The following is a 19223-nucleotide window of genomic DNA, read 5'->3' as shown; positions in this document are numbered from 1 at the left end:
TGGTGCCAAATGGCTCAGCGTGCCCCAAAGAGAGCTCTGACTCCAACTTCCCATCTGGCAGCAGTGCCCCCCTAATGCTCGTGAGCAGAAAGCCAAGCACAAGTCCTGACACCTCCTTTCTTCCTTCTGATCTCTCCCTGTGCTTCTCCCTCACCTGTTTTGCTTACTTAAGGCTCTCTGGGACTGCCGTGACACTGCCATGGCTTTCCAACCTGGCAACGACCCAAACTTCCTCTAATTTAGAGCTAATAATTCACTGTGGCTGTCTCGCTAATTGCAGCGTTTTTGTGAGTATATTTGAATGCATTTAGGCCAAATTACCAACAGCAGTTGCTGCTGCTGAGACGAATTGATTAATTCATTATAATTAACCCCATGTGCATCTTCAATTTTAGAGCATGACTATTGATTTAGTGCTTCACAAGCATTCTAAGCAGTTTCTCATTTTCACAGTCAAGCTGCTCAGCCAGATCAGCAAAACAAACCAGGACTTTGCAGCACAACTACGGAGCTTTATGGATGGATGAGTGAACGTGTTTCTGGACAATATGCGGTGACTTCCACTACAGAGCCATGTCAATTTGTAACCGTACACAGTATCTTTTTATTTGTTTTTTGTTTTTCATTTTATACCTTTTGTTTACTTGTCAGCGTTCCTTTAAACCTTAAGTTAACTTAAAACGGCGGTCATCTAACGCCATTATCACAGCTGTTTCTCGTGCTCCTGTTGTTGTTCGTCTATTGTTTCTCAGCATAAGCTAGGTCATACCGTGGCTTGATGTGGATTGGTCTGTGGTGAGTGTGTCAATCAGAATGGTCGTCCAATCACCAGCTGCTAATGTTTTTGAAGGTCCTACCTCTGGAAACAAATCTGAAGAGCTGCTACCCAGATGGACTTGTGAAATATTTCTGTTGTGGATATATGAAACTATCCGTCTTGTGTGTCAGATTAGATTAACATCCCGACATATACAAAACATAAATGAGCAACATCTTTGTACAAATACAAATAAAAGTAAATTTGGGACACTTTAAAGGAAGCCCTTGCCACTACCAATATGGCCGCTATAGCCAATGGGCTTCATTTTCCGTGTCAAAAACAGACAGGTGACGTCGGGGAGACTACATTCAGGTTTTATTCAGTCTATGAGTAGATGTTAGTTGGGTCCTTTGTGCACAAAGATTTTGCAGATTCTGTGAATCTGTTTATGATACAATGTGCTCTCAATCAGGGGTTTTGACTGTGCCAAAACCTCCCTGGTTTCAAAATATGTAAAGAAATGTCAACTTTAAGGATGTATTTTCTAACTTTTATTCCCTTTTATAATAATTATTAAATTTGTTTAGAGAGGAAATTATTAACAAACACCTGTAGGTTGTTGCAAAAGGGAGAAGGCATTCAGGGCTCTGTCAGCCGAGGTAGGATACTCCTTTCTTGCATGTAGCCAGTAGTAAGACAGGAGAAGATAGCTTAATAACAGGCGCAAACCACCGTGTCGATACAGACAATGACATCATCATGCCGAAGTTGCAGCTGTCACTTGAGGTGCGGTTAGGTCCAATCAGAAACCAAAGAATCTGATGATTAAAGCATTTTATATTTGTTCAGGACAAATTGTTATAAAAAAGAAAAAATGAAATAAAATAAAATAAAATAAAAAATAATAATCCTTAAATTTGCTGCACTCTGACATTTTTGAAACAGGAATAGTCAAATCTGTTCCAACGCCTTAACTGTTTATGAATCCAGGCTGTGTAACACTATCAATGGCTGCTGTCGTGAATAGATTTAACATGGTTTTATTCAGCTTTCTCAACTCATCTCAAGCAAATATTGAGTTTTAAGAAAAAGACATGCAAAAGAAATCTGTTTGCAGCCGAGATCCTCTCCCAACCGAGAGTTAACCAACTTTTCTTCTTAAGTGTTCAATTCAGGAGTGTCATAAAGCCTGATCCATACAGTAAATCCCTTCAGTGAGGAGTAGAAAGATCCAGCACATCAAAGATGTTATACCCCTCTGCTTATTTGATAAAAGGCACGCACACCTGAAAGGAGAATCCTACCGCACTGCATGACGACACCTGACTGATGTTGCCTCTTGGTGCATCCAGACGTGCCTCAACTTTTCCCACTCCACACTCGACGCTTATTTTCCTCTGAGAGAAAAAGGGCAGATCGTTGCATGTTTTAAAAAAAGGAGTCAAAGGGGAGCACAGTGATTGTGTTTGGAGTATGTATAGAAGAAAAAACTGCTTCCAGGGCCGCTTTATTTAACATAAGGCTTGTGGTGTGATCTCCAAAAAGTGGTGTAATTACAGCAAGATCAAATAGAAGCAAAAGCGGCTAATGCTAATACCCACTCCGACTCCGGACTGTTATGAGCGAGAGGGAGAGTAGAGGGATGCGGCCCATTAATAATGAATCCAGTGTCATCATTAAGGCGGCAAATGATTAAAACATATCTCCCAGCTTCAAACGCTGCTTTGCTAGCCCAGAAAATGCTGCAGTTGTGGATGTGCAAAGCCAGAGAGAGCCCTACAGTCTGCTTGTGAAATAAAGTTTTGCTTTTTTTTTTTTTCTTCTTTCATCTATACTCTGTTTTTCTCTTTCCGTCGGGGCGCTGGAACACCACAGCACACTGCATTCCTTTTCAACAACAGAAAACACTCCAGTTATGTAAGGGGGTGAAATCCACAGAACTGCACGGAGGTTTCTAGGATGTAAAAGTTCATGTCACGTAATCTTAAACATGAGGAGCATTTCTATACAGATACAGACACCTTTTTCTTTACTACACAGGAGTCATCATAATGCCACGCCAGTGCTGTCAGCCCTACAAGGCTTGTTTTTTTGTTTAACCTGCTGACAGTGGGAGCCAAGGGGTCTTGGGGTTTGTCTCCATTAGTGGCACTGGCCTGTCTGGAAGAGGGGCAAAATGATCTCTAATGGATTAGTTACCCCCCCCTGGTCAGTGTGTCTGTTCTTTGATATTCAGGTTCACTTCCACTGGGTGACACTGGATGTTGTGCAGGTCAGTGTCAGCTGACCCTGGCTAACAAAGCTGCTCCTAACAGTGCAGAGCAGTGTGAGAAAACTTACTTTACATGCAAACATAATCCACTGGGAAGCTGTGAAACTGAATAGGTTAAACACCCTTAACCAGGGGCGGTGTTATGGGTGGGCTCAGGGGTCCTAGGCCCACCCTAAACTTTTCTTATAATTTATATATAAATATATATAAATATAAATATAAATATATATATATATATATATATATATATATATATATATATATATATATATATATATATATATATATATATATATATATATATATATATATATATATATATATATATATATATATATATATACATTAAAATTGGTCTAAAAGGAGCATGGTAAAAAAAATGTCACTTAATGTTCGTATTGTTCGCATTAGATGGCAACATACATTTAATTGTAGAGCACAGTTCATACACAAGGCAATTCAAATTGCTTTACAAAAAAATAAAATAAAATCACAATAGGCAAAATAAAATCATTGCATAAAATCATTCTATGCTAAGCTAAACAAAACTATTTTCAGACACGATTTGAACATTGATGCTCTATCTTTGTAAAATGATCCATGTTTTTAGCCTCTTTAACTGTGGTTAATGTCCTTGCCTTTACAGCCTATAACAAACCGGCACAGCGCAGCCCACTGGTGCGTTAGAGCGCCACTCTTTGGTCAGCACCATGAAGAACAATTGCAGATAGCTCTGTCTAATGCAGAAAAAAGCAACCAAATCCACTTTATAGTAGTATATTGTCAGTCATTTTTATTACTTAAATTAACGATATACAAACTTTTATCACTTAAGGCCCACCCACAGCTGAAATCCTGGCTCCATCCCTGCCTTTTACTCCAGTTTCTGCATCGAAAACAGAATCCCAAACTTGTGTGGTTAGACTTTTGGATAGAAATGACTCAGCATATCTGCGTAACAGTCCTAAGTCACGCCTAATAACTTCCAGCCAAATAGCCCTGACTTCATCAGACTTGCTTTCCAAAGCTCATTTAAATTTTTGTGGTCCCAAAAAAAAGAAATACTTTGCTGTTGTCTGAACACATTATTTCCTCCCTGACTGCTGGAGTTTCTGCAGTTTTTCAAAAAGGAGGATGCGAATTCTCCATTTAACCTTGTTAGTAACCCAAAAACTGCATGTGAGTAACAATAAGGATGTTTCTGCTTTGTCTTCTGACTTTAAATTTTTAGCGACACTTGCAGTTTGGATCCTCTCTAAGGTCTGCTCTGAACACAAAGCCATCAGCACAGCCTGTCGTTATCACAGATGCATACGTCCAACCTGAGGAGAGGAAAACACAGGAGCCAAACGCAGGAAGTCACACTAGACTGGCTCAGAGAAGCTCACTCTAAATACACTGTAGAACCAGATGGAGGCAATTTGCTGGTCACAGTTGATTTGCCGGTGTGTGTGTCCATGTCAGTGTGGCTTAAATTACCCGACTGGAGAGATGAGTGCTGGAGCTCTGTGCCAGAAAATGACAAATTGCCCATTTAGCCCATTGTAGGTGTCAATTTTAATGCAGAGGGTTAGCTGTGTCTGCCTCTTCTTAAGTATTTTGCTCCGTGAAAATATGTAATAAGGCTAATTTGAATTACAAAATACTTGTTACGAGAGCCTTATGTGTGTGCGCATACAGGTGTTGGAGCACTTTCAGGCTCTGGGGGAAGTGTCTTTATTTTTGGTTTCCCGACTCAAGAGTGGACAGCAAATAATAGGGCACATTTCAAGTTATGATCGAAAGCAGCTCAGCAGTTTTACCGTCTTGATGGCTCCCCTATGGTCCATTCATAGTGCCCTCTAAATTTTAGTTTGATGCTTTGGGCTTGGGCAATTGTACCAAAACACTATTTCCAGCAGAATAACAGAGCAGCAGGTGGACTGACTGTCAGGGTAACTCCACTGTAAAACAACCTTTCACTACTGTGGTAGGAAAACAACACGGGGCAGCAGCTCTGGCTTTGTTTGTTTCTCTGAGACCAAACCTGGCAATTTATTTGACGAGTGAGTTTCTTGACCTGTGGGTCACTGAGACCTATTAAAAGCTCAGGGTGAAACTTCAGAAAGTCATGACTGGTGGAAGTATTTTATTTTCAGTTTGGTGTTGTTTTATGAGCTGGTGCATTTGACTGATTATTAATCTCCTTATGGTGAAGCTCTTCAGTGTCCCTTCTCAGCAGACTCCGTCGTTTCACACACTAAACTTTCAAGTTCCTCGCTGATGTCCACTGCCACTCCTGCCGTTCGTTGCCTTGATTAGCATTCAGCAGCGCTCCCATCTCTATGGCTGGCTCTTTTGTTTGCCTGCGCTGATTGGAGGACCTCTGCTTAATTTAGATGCAGGGAAGCGGTGACAGAAGAGGGGCTTATTAGGGCTGTGAGCCAATCCCGCCTTAAGTGCAGAGTCTCCAGTTCCATTTTCATTTGCCTCCATTATTGAATTTGCTGGTTTCTCATTCGCCCTGATTGCATTTTGTGTCACCTCTAAAAAAAAATTAGACTTCCCCTGAGGTCCTGTTACACTTCAATGAGTAACTTACATTATGAGTGTAAAGTAATGAGACAGGTAGAAGTTGAAGCACTTGTCCTGGGATGGGAAATGGTATTTTCTTAAATGTCATTCTTCAAACTTTTTCTTAATCAGTGCGAGTATTCGATGTAATAGTATGAATGCAGTGCCACTTTTTTAACACTATTATTTTTTTATTTTACATATTAATAACAGTTGCAATCAGAAACATCCATATAAACTGTGTTGTTTCTGCTTGATCAACAGAAATAACAAAAAAAAATTACTCCCCTGGTTCATATCCCTTAAAATAGTAAAGGAAAAAAAAGTTTAAAATAATAATCAATCAATAAACATCTGGCAAAAAACGTGTTTCTTTCGGATCCAGACTGGGTTAGTCTAAATTTTCTGGACAATATGCGGGGACTTCCACTCCAGAGTTATGAAAATGAAGCACCTCCTTGATCCAGCTCTTTGGTGAAGCCTCCTGTGTGGTATATTTTGGACAACCGTGCCTTTAGGCTCCAGGAAAATCTCTAAATTTGAGGTAGAGTTGGAAAATTTAGATCCAAAGAACAAACAAAAATGTGAATTTGGACGTACCTGAAGAAATGACCCTGAGGTAATGAAAATCTTTAAACTAGCTGTTGGAAAGATGCAAATGTTGAGTCTCTGTATAAATCTTTAAATATTTTTAGGACCAGCCTAGCTCACATGGAGGATGTGGATGGAGGAAGGTGATGATTCGCTGGGATTGGAGCCTGGACAGAAAAAGTTTGTAGCCCAAAAAAGCATCAAAACTGGGTCCAAATTTAAAGCAGGAAGCAACAATAACAGGAACTGTACCCAAATATAAAATAAAATATTTGGTAAAGATGAACCTGGTGCTTCTTGACGGCTCTGTAGCATCTGTTAGCGACCTAGCATCCATCGAAGGCTCAAAACTCCTTAAACTGTAACTCAGAGAAAAGTGTTTTCATCAAAGTTTATGAGATGGAGCAGGAAAGTTGCAGACAGGTGGAGCAGGAGTGGGTGGAGCAGGAATCGAAGAAGAAGACAAGTGATGGCAGGGATTCGTTCAGCATCAGCTGAAGCTTTAGAAGTGAATAAAAAAACATACAGTGTCATCTCCGCCTCCACCTCCTCTTGCACCTCCACAGCCACCGTAATCTTCTAATGTGAAGCGTTTTTCATAAGGATTCATCGCAAAACAATATCATTCGAGACTGGGAAATTTAATCAGGGGCTTTAAAACACAATTATGGTTATCAGAGAGGACACGGCAGCAGCGCTCAGGATCGTGGGAGGGGGGAGGGGATGGGGAGAGGAAGGGGGGTTAGATGGAGGGGACCTCCCCCGCACTGTCTGCGCCCTAGCGCTCCTCTCACATTTGTCACAGAGCACAATATCTCTTTGGCTGGCAGAGCTAATAATGGAGAAGTAGTGGGGAAACGGGACTCTGGAGACCCACCTCCGCCTTGCCGTGAAGATCAGATAAGTTCTCCTGGAGTCAGAGGCCTCCCTGAGCCGCTGTGGATCCGCTGGTACGGATTGTATCGTTTATAAAACACAGCGCACAAGCCTTTGACAGCTTTTTAGGTGTGTGAATAATGCAGCTCTTTATAAAAATGTGCAACTCTGGGAAGGAGATGTTCTCCCACTGGAGCGACAGAGAAAAAGACACTGTTGGTCACTCTTCTTACCAACCAACCAAACCTCTTTTCGTTTTTTGGCGATTCTTTACTTTTTTAGCCTTAAGGCGAACTAGTCTCCATTTTTCATCTCTATTATCTCCCGATCTGCTGCTATTTATCTACCGGCAGCTTGTTTGCAGTCTGGAGGCTTTAACAGTTATTCATGGATGGGATTTGAGCAGTCGTTTTCACTTAAGCAGCTACTTTCTCAGCAGCCTCTGTTTCTTTTTCCCCCTCCTTTAGAGTAAACATGCTCCGAGGCACTGTACCATCGGAGTGTTTCACAATTACACACTGAGGAAGCCTCTGTGGGACCGTCGTGCTTGTTTTAGTCCTGTGTTTACCTCAAATCCCTTTTTTTGTCTCACTGTAAATTAGCTTTCTACAGCTTAATTGTAATTACACCAGGGTTGATTTTGGTCAGACTAAACCACACACTCTCTGACCCTTGCACACCAGCAGTGTAATAATTAGTTTGCAATCCAAACTTCCTCCTTTGGATTCCACAAACACTTGCACGTGTTCTCCTTCTTCTTGTTTTTAAAGGAAGTCTCTTTGTTCTCATTTTGCTGGAGTGCAAATCATACACGACAGCATCCAGCGAGGATTCAAGCCATAAGATGAAAGAGACTTCTCCACCAGTGCTTTATTGTCCCGCAATTCGACGGATCCCGATGCAGCGTTCTCCCGCTGCGCCTGAAGTTCAAGAGACTCAGAGAGTGATCCGCTTCTCTTTGTTACTTGATGTCCACCATTTTTTTTAATCTCGCCCCCTCCCTGAGGGCTGTAACTTCATCTGATTCACATTACTATCTAAAGGAAATTGAAAATGTTTCCCAGGATGCCACAAGAAACTCGCACACAATCTCGCCATTTGCTTCTGCGGCTCTCATGCGAGCCGTTCCTTCCCGGACTTGAAGATTTGTTGCTCTCTCAGCTGGTGTAACGTTTGTCGGTGTTCCCCGAAGAGGTGGCGGTCTAAGAAAATGAAGGCAATTTGTTTCACTCTCCTCTATGGCGCCGTCTGTCATGCCAGCTGCCTGCGCCAAGTCAGGGGGCACTTCGAAGCACCATGAAAGTTAAGTCAATCACTCTGAAAATGACGTTTTTGGAGAAGTGGATGAACTTTTTCTTAACTACTCATTAGAGTTCCTACCTTTGATCTCGCCTGATGGTGCATTCTCATTTTTTTGATGTGGAGAAATTTCAGGTTGCTTCCCTGGGGGTCCTCGGCGTTGCTCTCCAAAGCTCCCAGTGATTAATTGGCATTTAAGAGGGTAAAGCCTCGGCTTAGCTCCTCAGCTCTGCGTACAAATGCACGGCTTTGTCAACCTGATGCAACAGAGCTCCAAGATGCTTTTTGCTGTTGGACAGGCGGTGTTTATCATAGGGATTTCACATGTCTGTGCAGCACTTTGCACGTTCACTTGAGGATTTTTGAGCCACTTGACTGCTGTCTTTTTTTATATGTTTGCACGCACTTCTCAGGGCTTTTTCTTCTGCTTGAAAAAAGGAGAGACGTGGAAAAAAGTGAGCATCCAACTGTGGAGAGAAAGAGTGATCATCTCCATTTCTCTGTTCCCCGTGCTCAGCAAGTCAGGGTGAGAAAGTGCAGGGAGGGAAAGGGTGGAGGCCGATAAGGATGGAGGGATGATCCTAATAAAAAGAGCACAGTCGACGGCCCCAGACGCACTCTGCTTGAGTTGTGTGCTGCGTGACACACCCGCCCCCGAGACAAGACAATAACGGCAAACTCATGGACTCATCAGTCGAGGACGGATCACTATTACAGCCTTATTCATCAGCATAATTAGGCCGAGGAAGAGATGTGGGACAAGTGGCTAGCAGCGCTGATGAAAGCTCATCAGTAGGCTCCCTGTAGAGCTATGACCACTGATTGGTGCTGGGGCCATCATTGCCTGGAAACTACTTCAAAATAGGGGCTCCTCGCTCCGCTGAACGACAGTAAAATGAACTTAATTGGCTAGCGAAGGCGGCTCGGCACAGGGTTCATTTTTACTTTCTTAACAATCTGTGCACTGATTGGACTGTTCTCTGTTTGGAGTGTGTGATGGCGATGCAAATAAACAATCCCAGGAAACCTTGTGCGACATGACGCATCTCTTACCTGAACACCTCACTAAATACTCCAGCTTTTGTTTCTTTTTATAGTCTGGGGTCGCAGGGATCAAGGCACTCTGACTCTGCACTCTTTGGAGAAATGAAACCCTATTCTCATCCAACTATAGTCTGTGGATGAAGATGGCTTTTGTGAGCATAACACTGAAATAAATGGAAAGGTTACTTCCTTATCTCGTTCCATAACATTATCAGGTTTCCTCAAGTGTGACGTCTTTAATTACAAAGCACAGTTCTGCCCTTTAATGAGTTAATTTATCATATTTATAGGAGCACACAAGCTCTTTTATGCTGTTGAGGTTGTGTTTTACAAAGTTATAATTGGAAACTATTAGAAATCAAGTTGGCTCAGAGAGCTAAAAAGTCTTCTCTGCGCTCTCGAGGTCAAAATTTGGTAGTATTTGCTCACTAATACAACAACTGCACCAATTCCCATTAGGCTAAAGATGTTTTCCAGGAAAGATTATGAAGCAGTGCCCATAAACATCTGTGTAGTTTGATTTTAAAAAGACTTTCTCAGAATAGATTTGCTTTTATAATTAATTTCAGGAGCCCTAGCAATGACCTCTCCTCTCTGTTTCTCTGCATTCCCTCCCTTCCCCCCCTTCGATGCAGGACAATAGCTTTTATGACTACCTCGTAATTCACAGCAGTGTATGGGGAGGGGATTGGGATGAGGTGGAGGTGGAGGGGGTGGATGGTCGGCTGTACATCTCCCATCCTGATGGAAAGATCGAAGAACACACAAGGGGGGAGTAAGGAGGGAGTGCGAGGAGCATGGGTGGGTGGTGGCGCGAGACTGTCGTTAGAAAATGAATGACCACCCGATACAGGCTTGTCATCGTGCTGGAAGAGTTAGTGCCACGGCCTGGATGGACAGTGGAGGTGGCGATTTGTCTTGCAGCGAGAAGAGAGGATCTGGACATGGACACTTAAGAGAGCATTTGGGAGAGGAATTATGCCTCCAAAGAATGCTACGAGGAATCTTTGGGGTTTTATTTTGTTGTTTGTTAAAGTTCAAACTTTTGGGGTGAAACTTAAAGGGGCTGTGAGGAGGAAAGTGATCTTGAAAAAGTCTCCCTCCTCTAGATCCTCTGGTCTGGACTGGATTGATTTATGTCCAAGTCTCTATGACAACCACACACCAGCTGACGAAGTTTAGCAGTGAGAAGCAAGATCTGTGTTTTTCTCAGCGAAAACGATTTCTGTGATTAATTTTGTAGTGATGGTGGACACTGGAGCCTAAGTGTCAGATAGAAAAAGACAGAAGAGCAGAAAAAATATAAACAGGAGAGAGATAAAGCAAGAGCTAAAGGCTAAAAAGGCTAATCTCTTTGTGATAATGTTTATTCTTGCTTGTTGTCATGTTAGCCTACAAACACCGGCTGCTAATAGCGCTACTGATGTACGGTACAAACTTACAATGTTTGCTTGTTGTCATGTTTCAAACCACCACGCTACGTAACTGTACTGATTAATACCTTACCTTGTTGCGTTGTCTTAAATAAAGAAAATTATTTCCAAAACAAAGTCACGCCTAGTGAAAAGACACATCATGACAGTGCGTGTGAGACCCAAAAAGTGGCGAGCCAGCCACGTTAAAACAGATGTTGGTCCTCCCCCTCGTATCTCAAAAACTGCTGAAGGTATTGCTTTAAAATCTGGTAAATTTTTCAGTATTACCCCGAGGATTAATCCTTTCAACTTTGATGATCTTGTGACTTTTTTTGTAACACCAGTTGCATGTTGAAGTAGTGGCACATTCAGGCGTTTTTTGACATCTCAAGACCCACTCACAGATGGGTGCTAGATTTGGTACAACCATCAGTTTTCCACTTAAGATGACTTACACATTAAATGTCCCTTCTTTCTTCTTCTCTGTATATGCTAGACATGTTTTTTCAGGAACACAGTGAAAACAAAAGACAAACAATGTCTCGTCAGTGGCACATTCCTCCACTCAGGTGTGGTAGGAGTTAATTGCTGGGCTTGTGGTGGCTCTTATCCATCATCAAATGGTTAGCCATGTAGAAAAGGCACCTGTCCCAAACAGGCGCCTGGTCTGAGCTCTGGCCAAGTGACGGCTGATTGAAAGGAAAATTGCTGGTTATGTGAGTGTGTGGGTGTTTGGATCTTGTGGTTTTGACACTTCATGTGTTCCCAGGTGATGTTTTTGTTTGTCTTTTTAACCGTTTCCAGTGTAAAGTGTGGATCTTAGGTTATAAACAAGCCTTGAAAAAATGTGCTGGTGTGACGGGAGAAGCTAAAGCATGAGTGGTTCACTTATATTTGAACAAAGCACGGCCTATCTCTTCCTCCCCCTTTCATGAATGTAGAGCAACCCCTGATAAATCGTCCATTGTGACGGGGACATGATTACATGAAGCCGCGGCTGTAGGCCATTCAGCGGGCAGACGAAGCGCCATGTCACCTCTAAGAGGGCTTTGAATAAATGTCCCCGTCTCTACCAAGGCCCACTTCCTTAATCAGGGTGTCGGATGGTAATGATTAGCTTCCTGCGTGTGCTGCTGGGCTGCTGAACCAACCGCATAACTCATACACTGTTAATAATCTGCCTGGGGAGATAATACCCTTCTTTACCTCTAGCTAATCCAGCCCTGATCCCAAGCACATTGTTACTTTTTTTGTATTAAATTTCATTTATTGTGACAAGTACTTCCACAGAATCCGGCTGTACTTCTTTTTCAAGGAGATGGGGATGCAGGGTGATTGTATCTTAATCCCTCAACTAGGTTAAATAAAACAGTCACTTGGTGTCCCAGAGAGAAAGAGACGCAGACGGGGGCTGTTGTTTCTGCTCTGCCACGGGTCACGGCGAGGGAGGGGAGGATTACTGCGGCATCATTTCATTCTGTTTCCATATCCAAAACCTGGATTAGTAACAGGGAGGGGGATTAGAATTTATTATCGTACTCCACGCGCGAGCATCTGTTAAGGGCACTGGTCCTTGAAAAGAAACATATTTTTGCTATTAAGCAAATGCCGCATGAGAAGCCTGCTTTGTCTTTGGTGCCTCGGCTCGGAATTTGATAGCAAATGTGCACTGGGTCAAGAGAGCTGTGATCCCTTATTTTTCCCTGAGTCAGTTTGATGATTTGAGGCCTTGTTTGAGCTGAGAAGAAGCCCTTGTACAAGAAAGAGGAGCAGTAAAAATTGAACACATTAAAAAACGCTTATTCAACTCTAAAAAAGAAACTAACAAGATGCAGGATGTAACATTGGGCATAAATAGGCCGTTAAGAGAGCCTTCACACCAGTCCACATTTAGGAAACACTTAATTCTAAAGCAGTGTCCCTCCATGAGAGTTTAAATGCTCTCCATCACTTTTAATCAAGTGTTTGATGTCTTCCAGTGACACTCAGACTCATTAACTTGATGTATAATTACAGGTCTGTACAGAGAGTTCTTTTCCAGCCTCTTTGTTTGCAAAGTGAAACCCATTTACTCATTTTCTTGCAGTGGACTTCTTTATGAATCATTGTGGCTCTTGGACCTGGCATTGAATTACTGTGTGCATTTGTCAATAGCATTTATCTTCATGCTCAGATGCACTTCAGGGAACACCTTATGCAGCGCGGTACTTTGAGACAAAAAGGATTGGATTTAACCTTGAAGTATTGATTTTCTGCCATGATATACATGTACTATACATTCATGTCTGTGTGCTCACTTCTCTGCTGGTCTGTCTTTTTTTCTTTTTCCCCGTGCAGAGGTACTGAACGGTGGGGTTTATGTTGACCAGAACAAATTCCTGTGCCATGCGGACACCATCCATTGGCGTGACATTATCAAGAACCCCCAGGCTGAGCTGCTGGTGGTACCATCCAACAACAGCAACCTCGGATGTGAGTACCGCACATGGACCAAAAACCGGTGGGACCAGTATCTTTGGATGAGAATCAAAAAATTTGAGGCTCTTCGCTGAAACATGAAGGCAAACCACATGCCAAGTTACTGTAGACACACACAAGCACACACACCACCAGTAGCAGTCATGCCCCATCTCTTTTTATTCATTCTGTTTGCCTGGCGGTCATTTGGAAGCGAAATCACATAGTGTTAGATCAGCGTGTGAACCTTTTCATTGTAGTGGTCTGCTAGCAGCTCTGCAGCGAGGCCCATGGAGCTGCTGTCTGCTGTGCTCTTTTTAAATTTCAGTGAAGCTGACAGCTGGTTTGAAGCTGCCCACTTCCCCCCTGCGCCCCCTCCCTTTGTGGTCCCCGCAGTCCCTCAGCTCCCTCTGCTTTGGACATAACAGGCGTCGCTATCCGGCGGACATTCTGTCTCAGAAGAACTGGCTGTTCAAGACAGACTCTCTCAAACTTTTCTGCAGATCTTTGGATGAGTCTGTTGCTCATTTCATAAAGGGGGGCAGAGAAGTTTCTGAAGACCCTCTGTATCAAAACATGTCAGGGTGAACAAACGGGACAGCTGAGACGCCAAACAGAGAGCAGAGAAAGAGGAGACGGGGGGTAATGTTGGGCAAAATGACCTTTCTTTTCCTTCAGATGAAGCAAAGTTTGTGAGGCTAAAATAAAGTTGTACAGACACTTTTTAGCACAATACGGTAAATATAACACTGCTTTGTTGATTAGATGCCACTGATGGCGTTGGAGGAGGATGGAAAGCAACAAAGAACAGAGGAGGTGGGCCAAAAAATGACAAGAGAGCGTGTGGGAGTCGAGGTTGCCAAATTGGGGCCCCTTGCCAAGGCATAGTTAGTATTTAACATTAACAACCCCACAGTGGGAGTGGTGGAAGGGGCCGGGTGACAATCTGCTGCACTGTTCCACTTACTCTGTAATTAACCCGTAGTCAATTAAGGCTGGATGATGGGCTACAGGCAGATGAAGGCTGTGAGCGCTCTGTCAGGTCCCACTTTGCCTGTGTGAGCGCTCGATGGATGGGAGTAAGAGCCTGTCTTTCATTGTAATGTTTTCAACAGGCCACAAGTCGCCACACTGACTCTGGGTGCATTGTGCGATGAGTGGAGGAGATTCAACAGATCAGTCACGAGTCAGAGGAGTCAGCAGCGTTTGGAAGACGGCATGATTTAATGCAAGAGGGAGGCTTTTATTTTAATATGTTGTGTGTTCTGTAGGCCGGCGCTGTCATCGGTCGTGTAACGGGCGCTGCTGGGGCCACCAAGAAGACCAGTGTCAAACCTGTGAGTATGCTGTGACGGTTTGTGAGTTGTGACGTCTTTTTTTTTTACAAACGGATCTTGATGAAATTTTCAGGAAATGTTCAAAATGGGATAAGGAAAAAGTGATTACAATTTGGAGCCGATCCAGATCACCGTCTGGATCCAGGACTTTTTTTTTAAAGGATTCTTTATCATTGTGAGATAGGGCTGTTTTCACCATATGTGTGTAGAAGTCCACCATAAATGGTCGGATTGCTTTGCGAAACAATACAAGACAAGGTCACCATAATTTCTGACAGATGTAAAAGTACAATCCAGATCTTGGCAATATTCTGGATACTAAGATCAACTCTGTCAGATAACAAATTATCGTACAAACCTGCAGCTAACACCAAATTGTAGCAGACGGTCTGCTGAAAGGGAGTATAACATTAAAGTAGGACTTAAGTGTAGCGTCACAATCTTAATATGTTTGGTGGAGGTCTGCACTCTTTGCATGCTTTTCTGGGTTTTGTCATTGTTGTTGAAAGGTCCAGAGAATCTCTGACATTTGTTTTTATTTTGTTTAATTTTTAGTCAGCACACTTATAATAAACCATAGACAAAGGGTGTAAAAGTATAACACGAAAACAACCCCATAATAATATTGAAAACGTGTCCCAAACCAAAATCATTCATTCTTAATGTCACCAAAAATTAATTCACAAACATAAAAATGACAGATAAACATAAGTATGCAGTAGACTAATGGTTTTTTTTGTTTTGTTTTGTTTTTTTGTAAGGGAACATAAGGTTCTGTTGATTCAGTGTAAAAAAAAAAATCATAAAGTGAAATTTAGTTTATTGAACTCAGCTCGGTTCAGAGAAAAAAAACAGTTCCCTTTCTAGCTCATTAAAAAAAATAATCCTGTTTAAATCCAAAGGCAAGAAGAAAAAAAAAACTACTCGCAGCGGAAGATATGGTCCCATAGTCAGCCAGTAATGTCAGAGTATCCAAGGATGAGTTATGGAATACTGTCCAACTGGTTCGAGTCCTGATCCAGGAAGAATACTGAAGGGGTTGATGATAGGTTTTCGTCTTTGCATGCAAACAAGGGCCTCCATACTTGCAGTTGGCCAATCAACACCTGGAAAACAGGAGCAAGAGGAGGCAGCTTGTCCAAATGGAAGCACACAAAACACACTGATAAAAGAAGCTTGGGTTGGAAGTTAACTAACTGAAGGTATCAACAGGAAAACAAAAGAGGAAGCCGGTAGCTGACAAAGTGTCTCCCTGTTTAATTGCAGTTCTGCTGTTGCGTCCATGTCGTCAAGATCTAGCGAGTAACCGGCCTGTTTTTCACAGACTAATAGACTTCTTCGCCTCGTTTTACTTTTCACTTCTGCATCATTATGCTCCCAACACAGCAGAGAGTGAGCACAGCAGTTTTTAATGCCTCAGCTTCAAGCTCCTGCTGGCTCACTGGCTGCTACATCTCCTAATGTACCAACAATGTGTGGGAGGCCCTTCTTTAGCACAAGTATTGGAGCAACTTTGATGCAGCCACATCCAAGTGATATTGCTGGGCTAATAATACGGCTTCCTTTTAAAGTAGTGTTGCAATAAAAGAAAGGGAAAATTTCCCTGGATACCAGAAGAGTTGGCAAAGCAGCAAGGAAAGCCAGGCTTTCTGGGAATTATCTGCTCAGTTGGAAGGTGATTTGGCCAGTTAGTCCTTTTGGCAGCAAACAATTGTGGTATAAGTGCCGACATGGTGAATCAGTGAGGTTTTCTTAAATTCTCCCTCAGGGGAAACCAATCGAGTCGACTCCTTCAGAGGCCAACTTCAGATTGGTACCTGCGAGCTGACAAGTGCAGCCGCAATTTTCTTGAAACAGAGCTTAAGCCGGACAATGAGAGGCTTGTTCAAGGGCACCTCCCGAGCAGTCGTTGAGAGGAAAGACAGTGCTCCACGTTCAAAAAAATCCGTCTGAGCACTCAAGCAAGCGACCTTGTGGTCACGAACCCCCTCGTCTGACCTTTCGGTTGGCCAAACCCCTAATTTGTTTCTGCCTGAGTTCCATACCAGACGATGTTTGCGTGCAACTGTAACGTGAGAGGAAGGTTGTGGGTGGTGGTATTGTCTCTTCTTGTGAGTGTGAATGTGTGTGTCAGACCTTTAAAATTCTCTCTTTTTCACTTCCTGGGCAGTGACAAAGACGGTGTGTGCAGAGCAGTGTGACGGTCGATGCTTTGGGCCCTACGTCAGCGACTGCTGCCACCGCGAATGTGCCGGCGGCTGCTCGGGCCCCAAGGACACGGACTGCTTCGTACGTCAGATACCACACACACACACACATACACACAGAGTCTGTCACCATCTTTATCACTCCTTCCTTTTCTTTTTTAACATCCTATAGCTTCTTTTTCCCACATTTTCTGCTTCATCCAAAAAAAAAAAAAAAGCCCATTTGTCATCCTCATCCAATCCACGTGTCTTTTTGTGCGACATCTGTTCGTCATCCCTCCCGCCTGGATCCATCCTCGTTGTTTACCAGCTGATAAATTGTTTGTCATTTTACAGGGTGGTAAAAGTCTGACGCAGCGCTGGCACTTCAAAGAACAAATTGGTGATTTAGCGTTCCAATTAGTCCCCCGTTTATCACCCCAACTTCTTCTTATTTCACATGCACCAGACAAGCCCATGAACGCACAATGACGAGGATGATATTGTAGCTGTAATTCACAGAACGGCTCATCCAATTCAATTACAGCCTGTGGCCACAGACAACAAAACATTTAAGAGGTTTATTGGACGACTTAGCAGCATTTACATCATGGCTGTGGATCAATGGCTCCAATTTTTCTCCCATTTGGCGTTTGCAAAGATGAGGAGCGTCTGTATGATGCGAGTGTCGCCTCTCTGCGTAAAAATGAAATGCTGCTGCAATACTCTTTCATGCAGAGTGACTTATCCTGCGTCACCGTGTAATATCCCTGCTTTCAGCTGACTCCACTCATGTGCTCTCCGCAGGCTTGCACCAATTTCAACGACAGCGGAGCGTGTGTGACCCAGTGCCCTCAGCCATTCGTGTACAACCCCACGTCCTTTCAGCTGGAGCACAACCCCAGAGCCAAGTACACCTATGGAGCTTTCTGTGTCAAGAAATGCCCACGTGAGTCAAGGATCCGCTCGTTATGCACGTAGCCTACATAAGAGCTCCTTCTAATGCTCTTAATTAAGTTTCTAATCTACTGCAAACTGAAGAAGCATTTATTCCGTTTCATAGAATAAAATTTCAGACAATTATTTCAAGTCGAGATGAATTACTCAGACATAAATAGTGTATCTCAATCAAGCAGTCGCTGCGCCATCTGTTTCAACGTCTGCCAAGCGAGCGCAAGTAAATCTCGTAGTCTTGTAGAGTTCTCACTTTCACAGAGATATGAAGTCAGAGTGCAGCAGTAAATCATCCAGCGTGCATTAAAAGTCAAGCTACAAAAGCAGATTGCACATTCAAGTCCCACTGATCATCAAATAGGCACACAACAGTCGCACTTTACCACCGCTGCCACCAAGCACTAATTTGATTCATTACTTTTGCTGAGCAATATAGCCTTAGACCATTAGTTTTCATCATTATACAAATGTGATTAAAATACAATCAATTTCTAGCAATTAGAGTGCTCTTTCCAGGAAATTGTTCCAAGACTGAATGCTGCACTTTGAATTTATATTTTCAAATTAGTTTATAACCACTTATCAGCATTTTTGTGCATGTGTGTGTGTGTGTGTGTGTGTGTTGCCAATAGATAATTTTGTGGTGGACCACAGCTCCTGCGTCAGAGCTTGTCCCAGCAACAAGATGGAGGTGGAGGAGAACCGGATCAAGATGTGCATCCCATGCACTGACATCTGTCCCAAAGGTAAAAGGTGGCATAGATGGGTCTGGGGTTTGTAGCCTAGCATCACCATAGCAGTCTCAATGTGTGATAGTGGTTATCAGTAGCTCACCAGATTCTTCTTGATGTTCCAGCCAATCAGAGCTCATCACTAAGACTTTAGATGTTCTAATCCAGGGGTCTGCAATCGGTGGCTCTTTGCTTTTAAGCTAGCTTAAAGAAAATATTATTGGAAAAAAGATTTTTGTTTTCTTACAGAGGGTACAAAAGACAAATCTGGAAGAAATACAGACTTTATTTTGCGTGGGTGGATGCCAGTTGATTATCCTGCACAGTATGTGGTGAGACATCAGCAAATAACAAAAAATTGAAAGTCGCTCAAAAAAATTTGTGTTTTTAAATCAAAATATTCTTTCAGTTTTTAAAAAAAATATGCAAATTTTTTAAATAGGTTTTAAAATTGTTCTTTTGCAAAAATGTATATCTTTTTAAATTTATCTTAATTTTTGCCAATTTTAATTTTTAGAAATTTTTGAATTCTTTTTTATTCAATTTTTTTTTACATTTTTTCGAACTTTAAACAATTGCAGCAATTTTTTGCAATTTTTTACAAATATTTTAAATAGTTTTTTTGCAGTTTTTTGAAAAATTTTACCTTTTTTTATGTTTTTACTGTGTTTTTAATTTTGCAAATTCAGCAAATATTGTAATTTTTTTGCAAATTTATTACAAATAAAAAACAGAGTGATAACTTGTT

The 19223-nt window shown here is 42.3% G+C and overlaps 1 protein-coding gene across 3 annotated transcripts in view; it reads left to right on the top strand.

Moving 5' to 3' along the window:
* Window positions 1-19223, top strand: part of LOC141785767 (receptor tyrosine-protein kinase erbB-4) — a 218184-nt gene that overhangs the window by 135828 nt on the left and 63133 nt on the right. For all 3 annotated transcript variants that reach the window (XM_074664235.1, XM_074664236.1, XM_074664234.1), the window contains exons 4-8: window positions 13148-13282; window positions 14539-14604; window positions 16775-16893; window positions 17598-17739; window positions 18377-18490. In XM_074664235.1, coding sequence (XP_074520336.1) covers window positions 13148-13282; window positions 14539-14604; window positions 16775-16893; window positions 17598-17739; window positions 18377-18490 — 576 coding nt within the window. The remainder of the gene's footprint in view (window positions 1-13147; window positions 13283-14538; window positions 14605-16774; window positions 16894-17597; window positions 17740-18376; window positions 18491-19223) is intronic.

The sequence above is a fragment of the Halichoeres trimaculatus genome, unplaced genomic scaffold (assembly GCF_033239565.1).
Source record: "Halichoeres trimaculatus isolate MK-OKI-2021-1 unplaced genomic scaffold, fHalTri1.1 fHalTri1_scaffold_24, whole genome shotgun sequence".
Lineage (NCBI taxonomy): Eukaryota > Metazoa > Chordata > Actinopteri > Labriformes > Labridae > Halichoeres > Halichoeres trimaculatus.
Note: the sequence above shows the minus strand (reverse complement) of the source record. Positions and strands in the feature narration are given on the sequence as shown.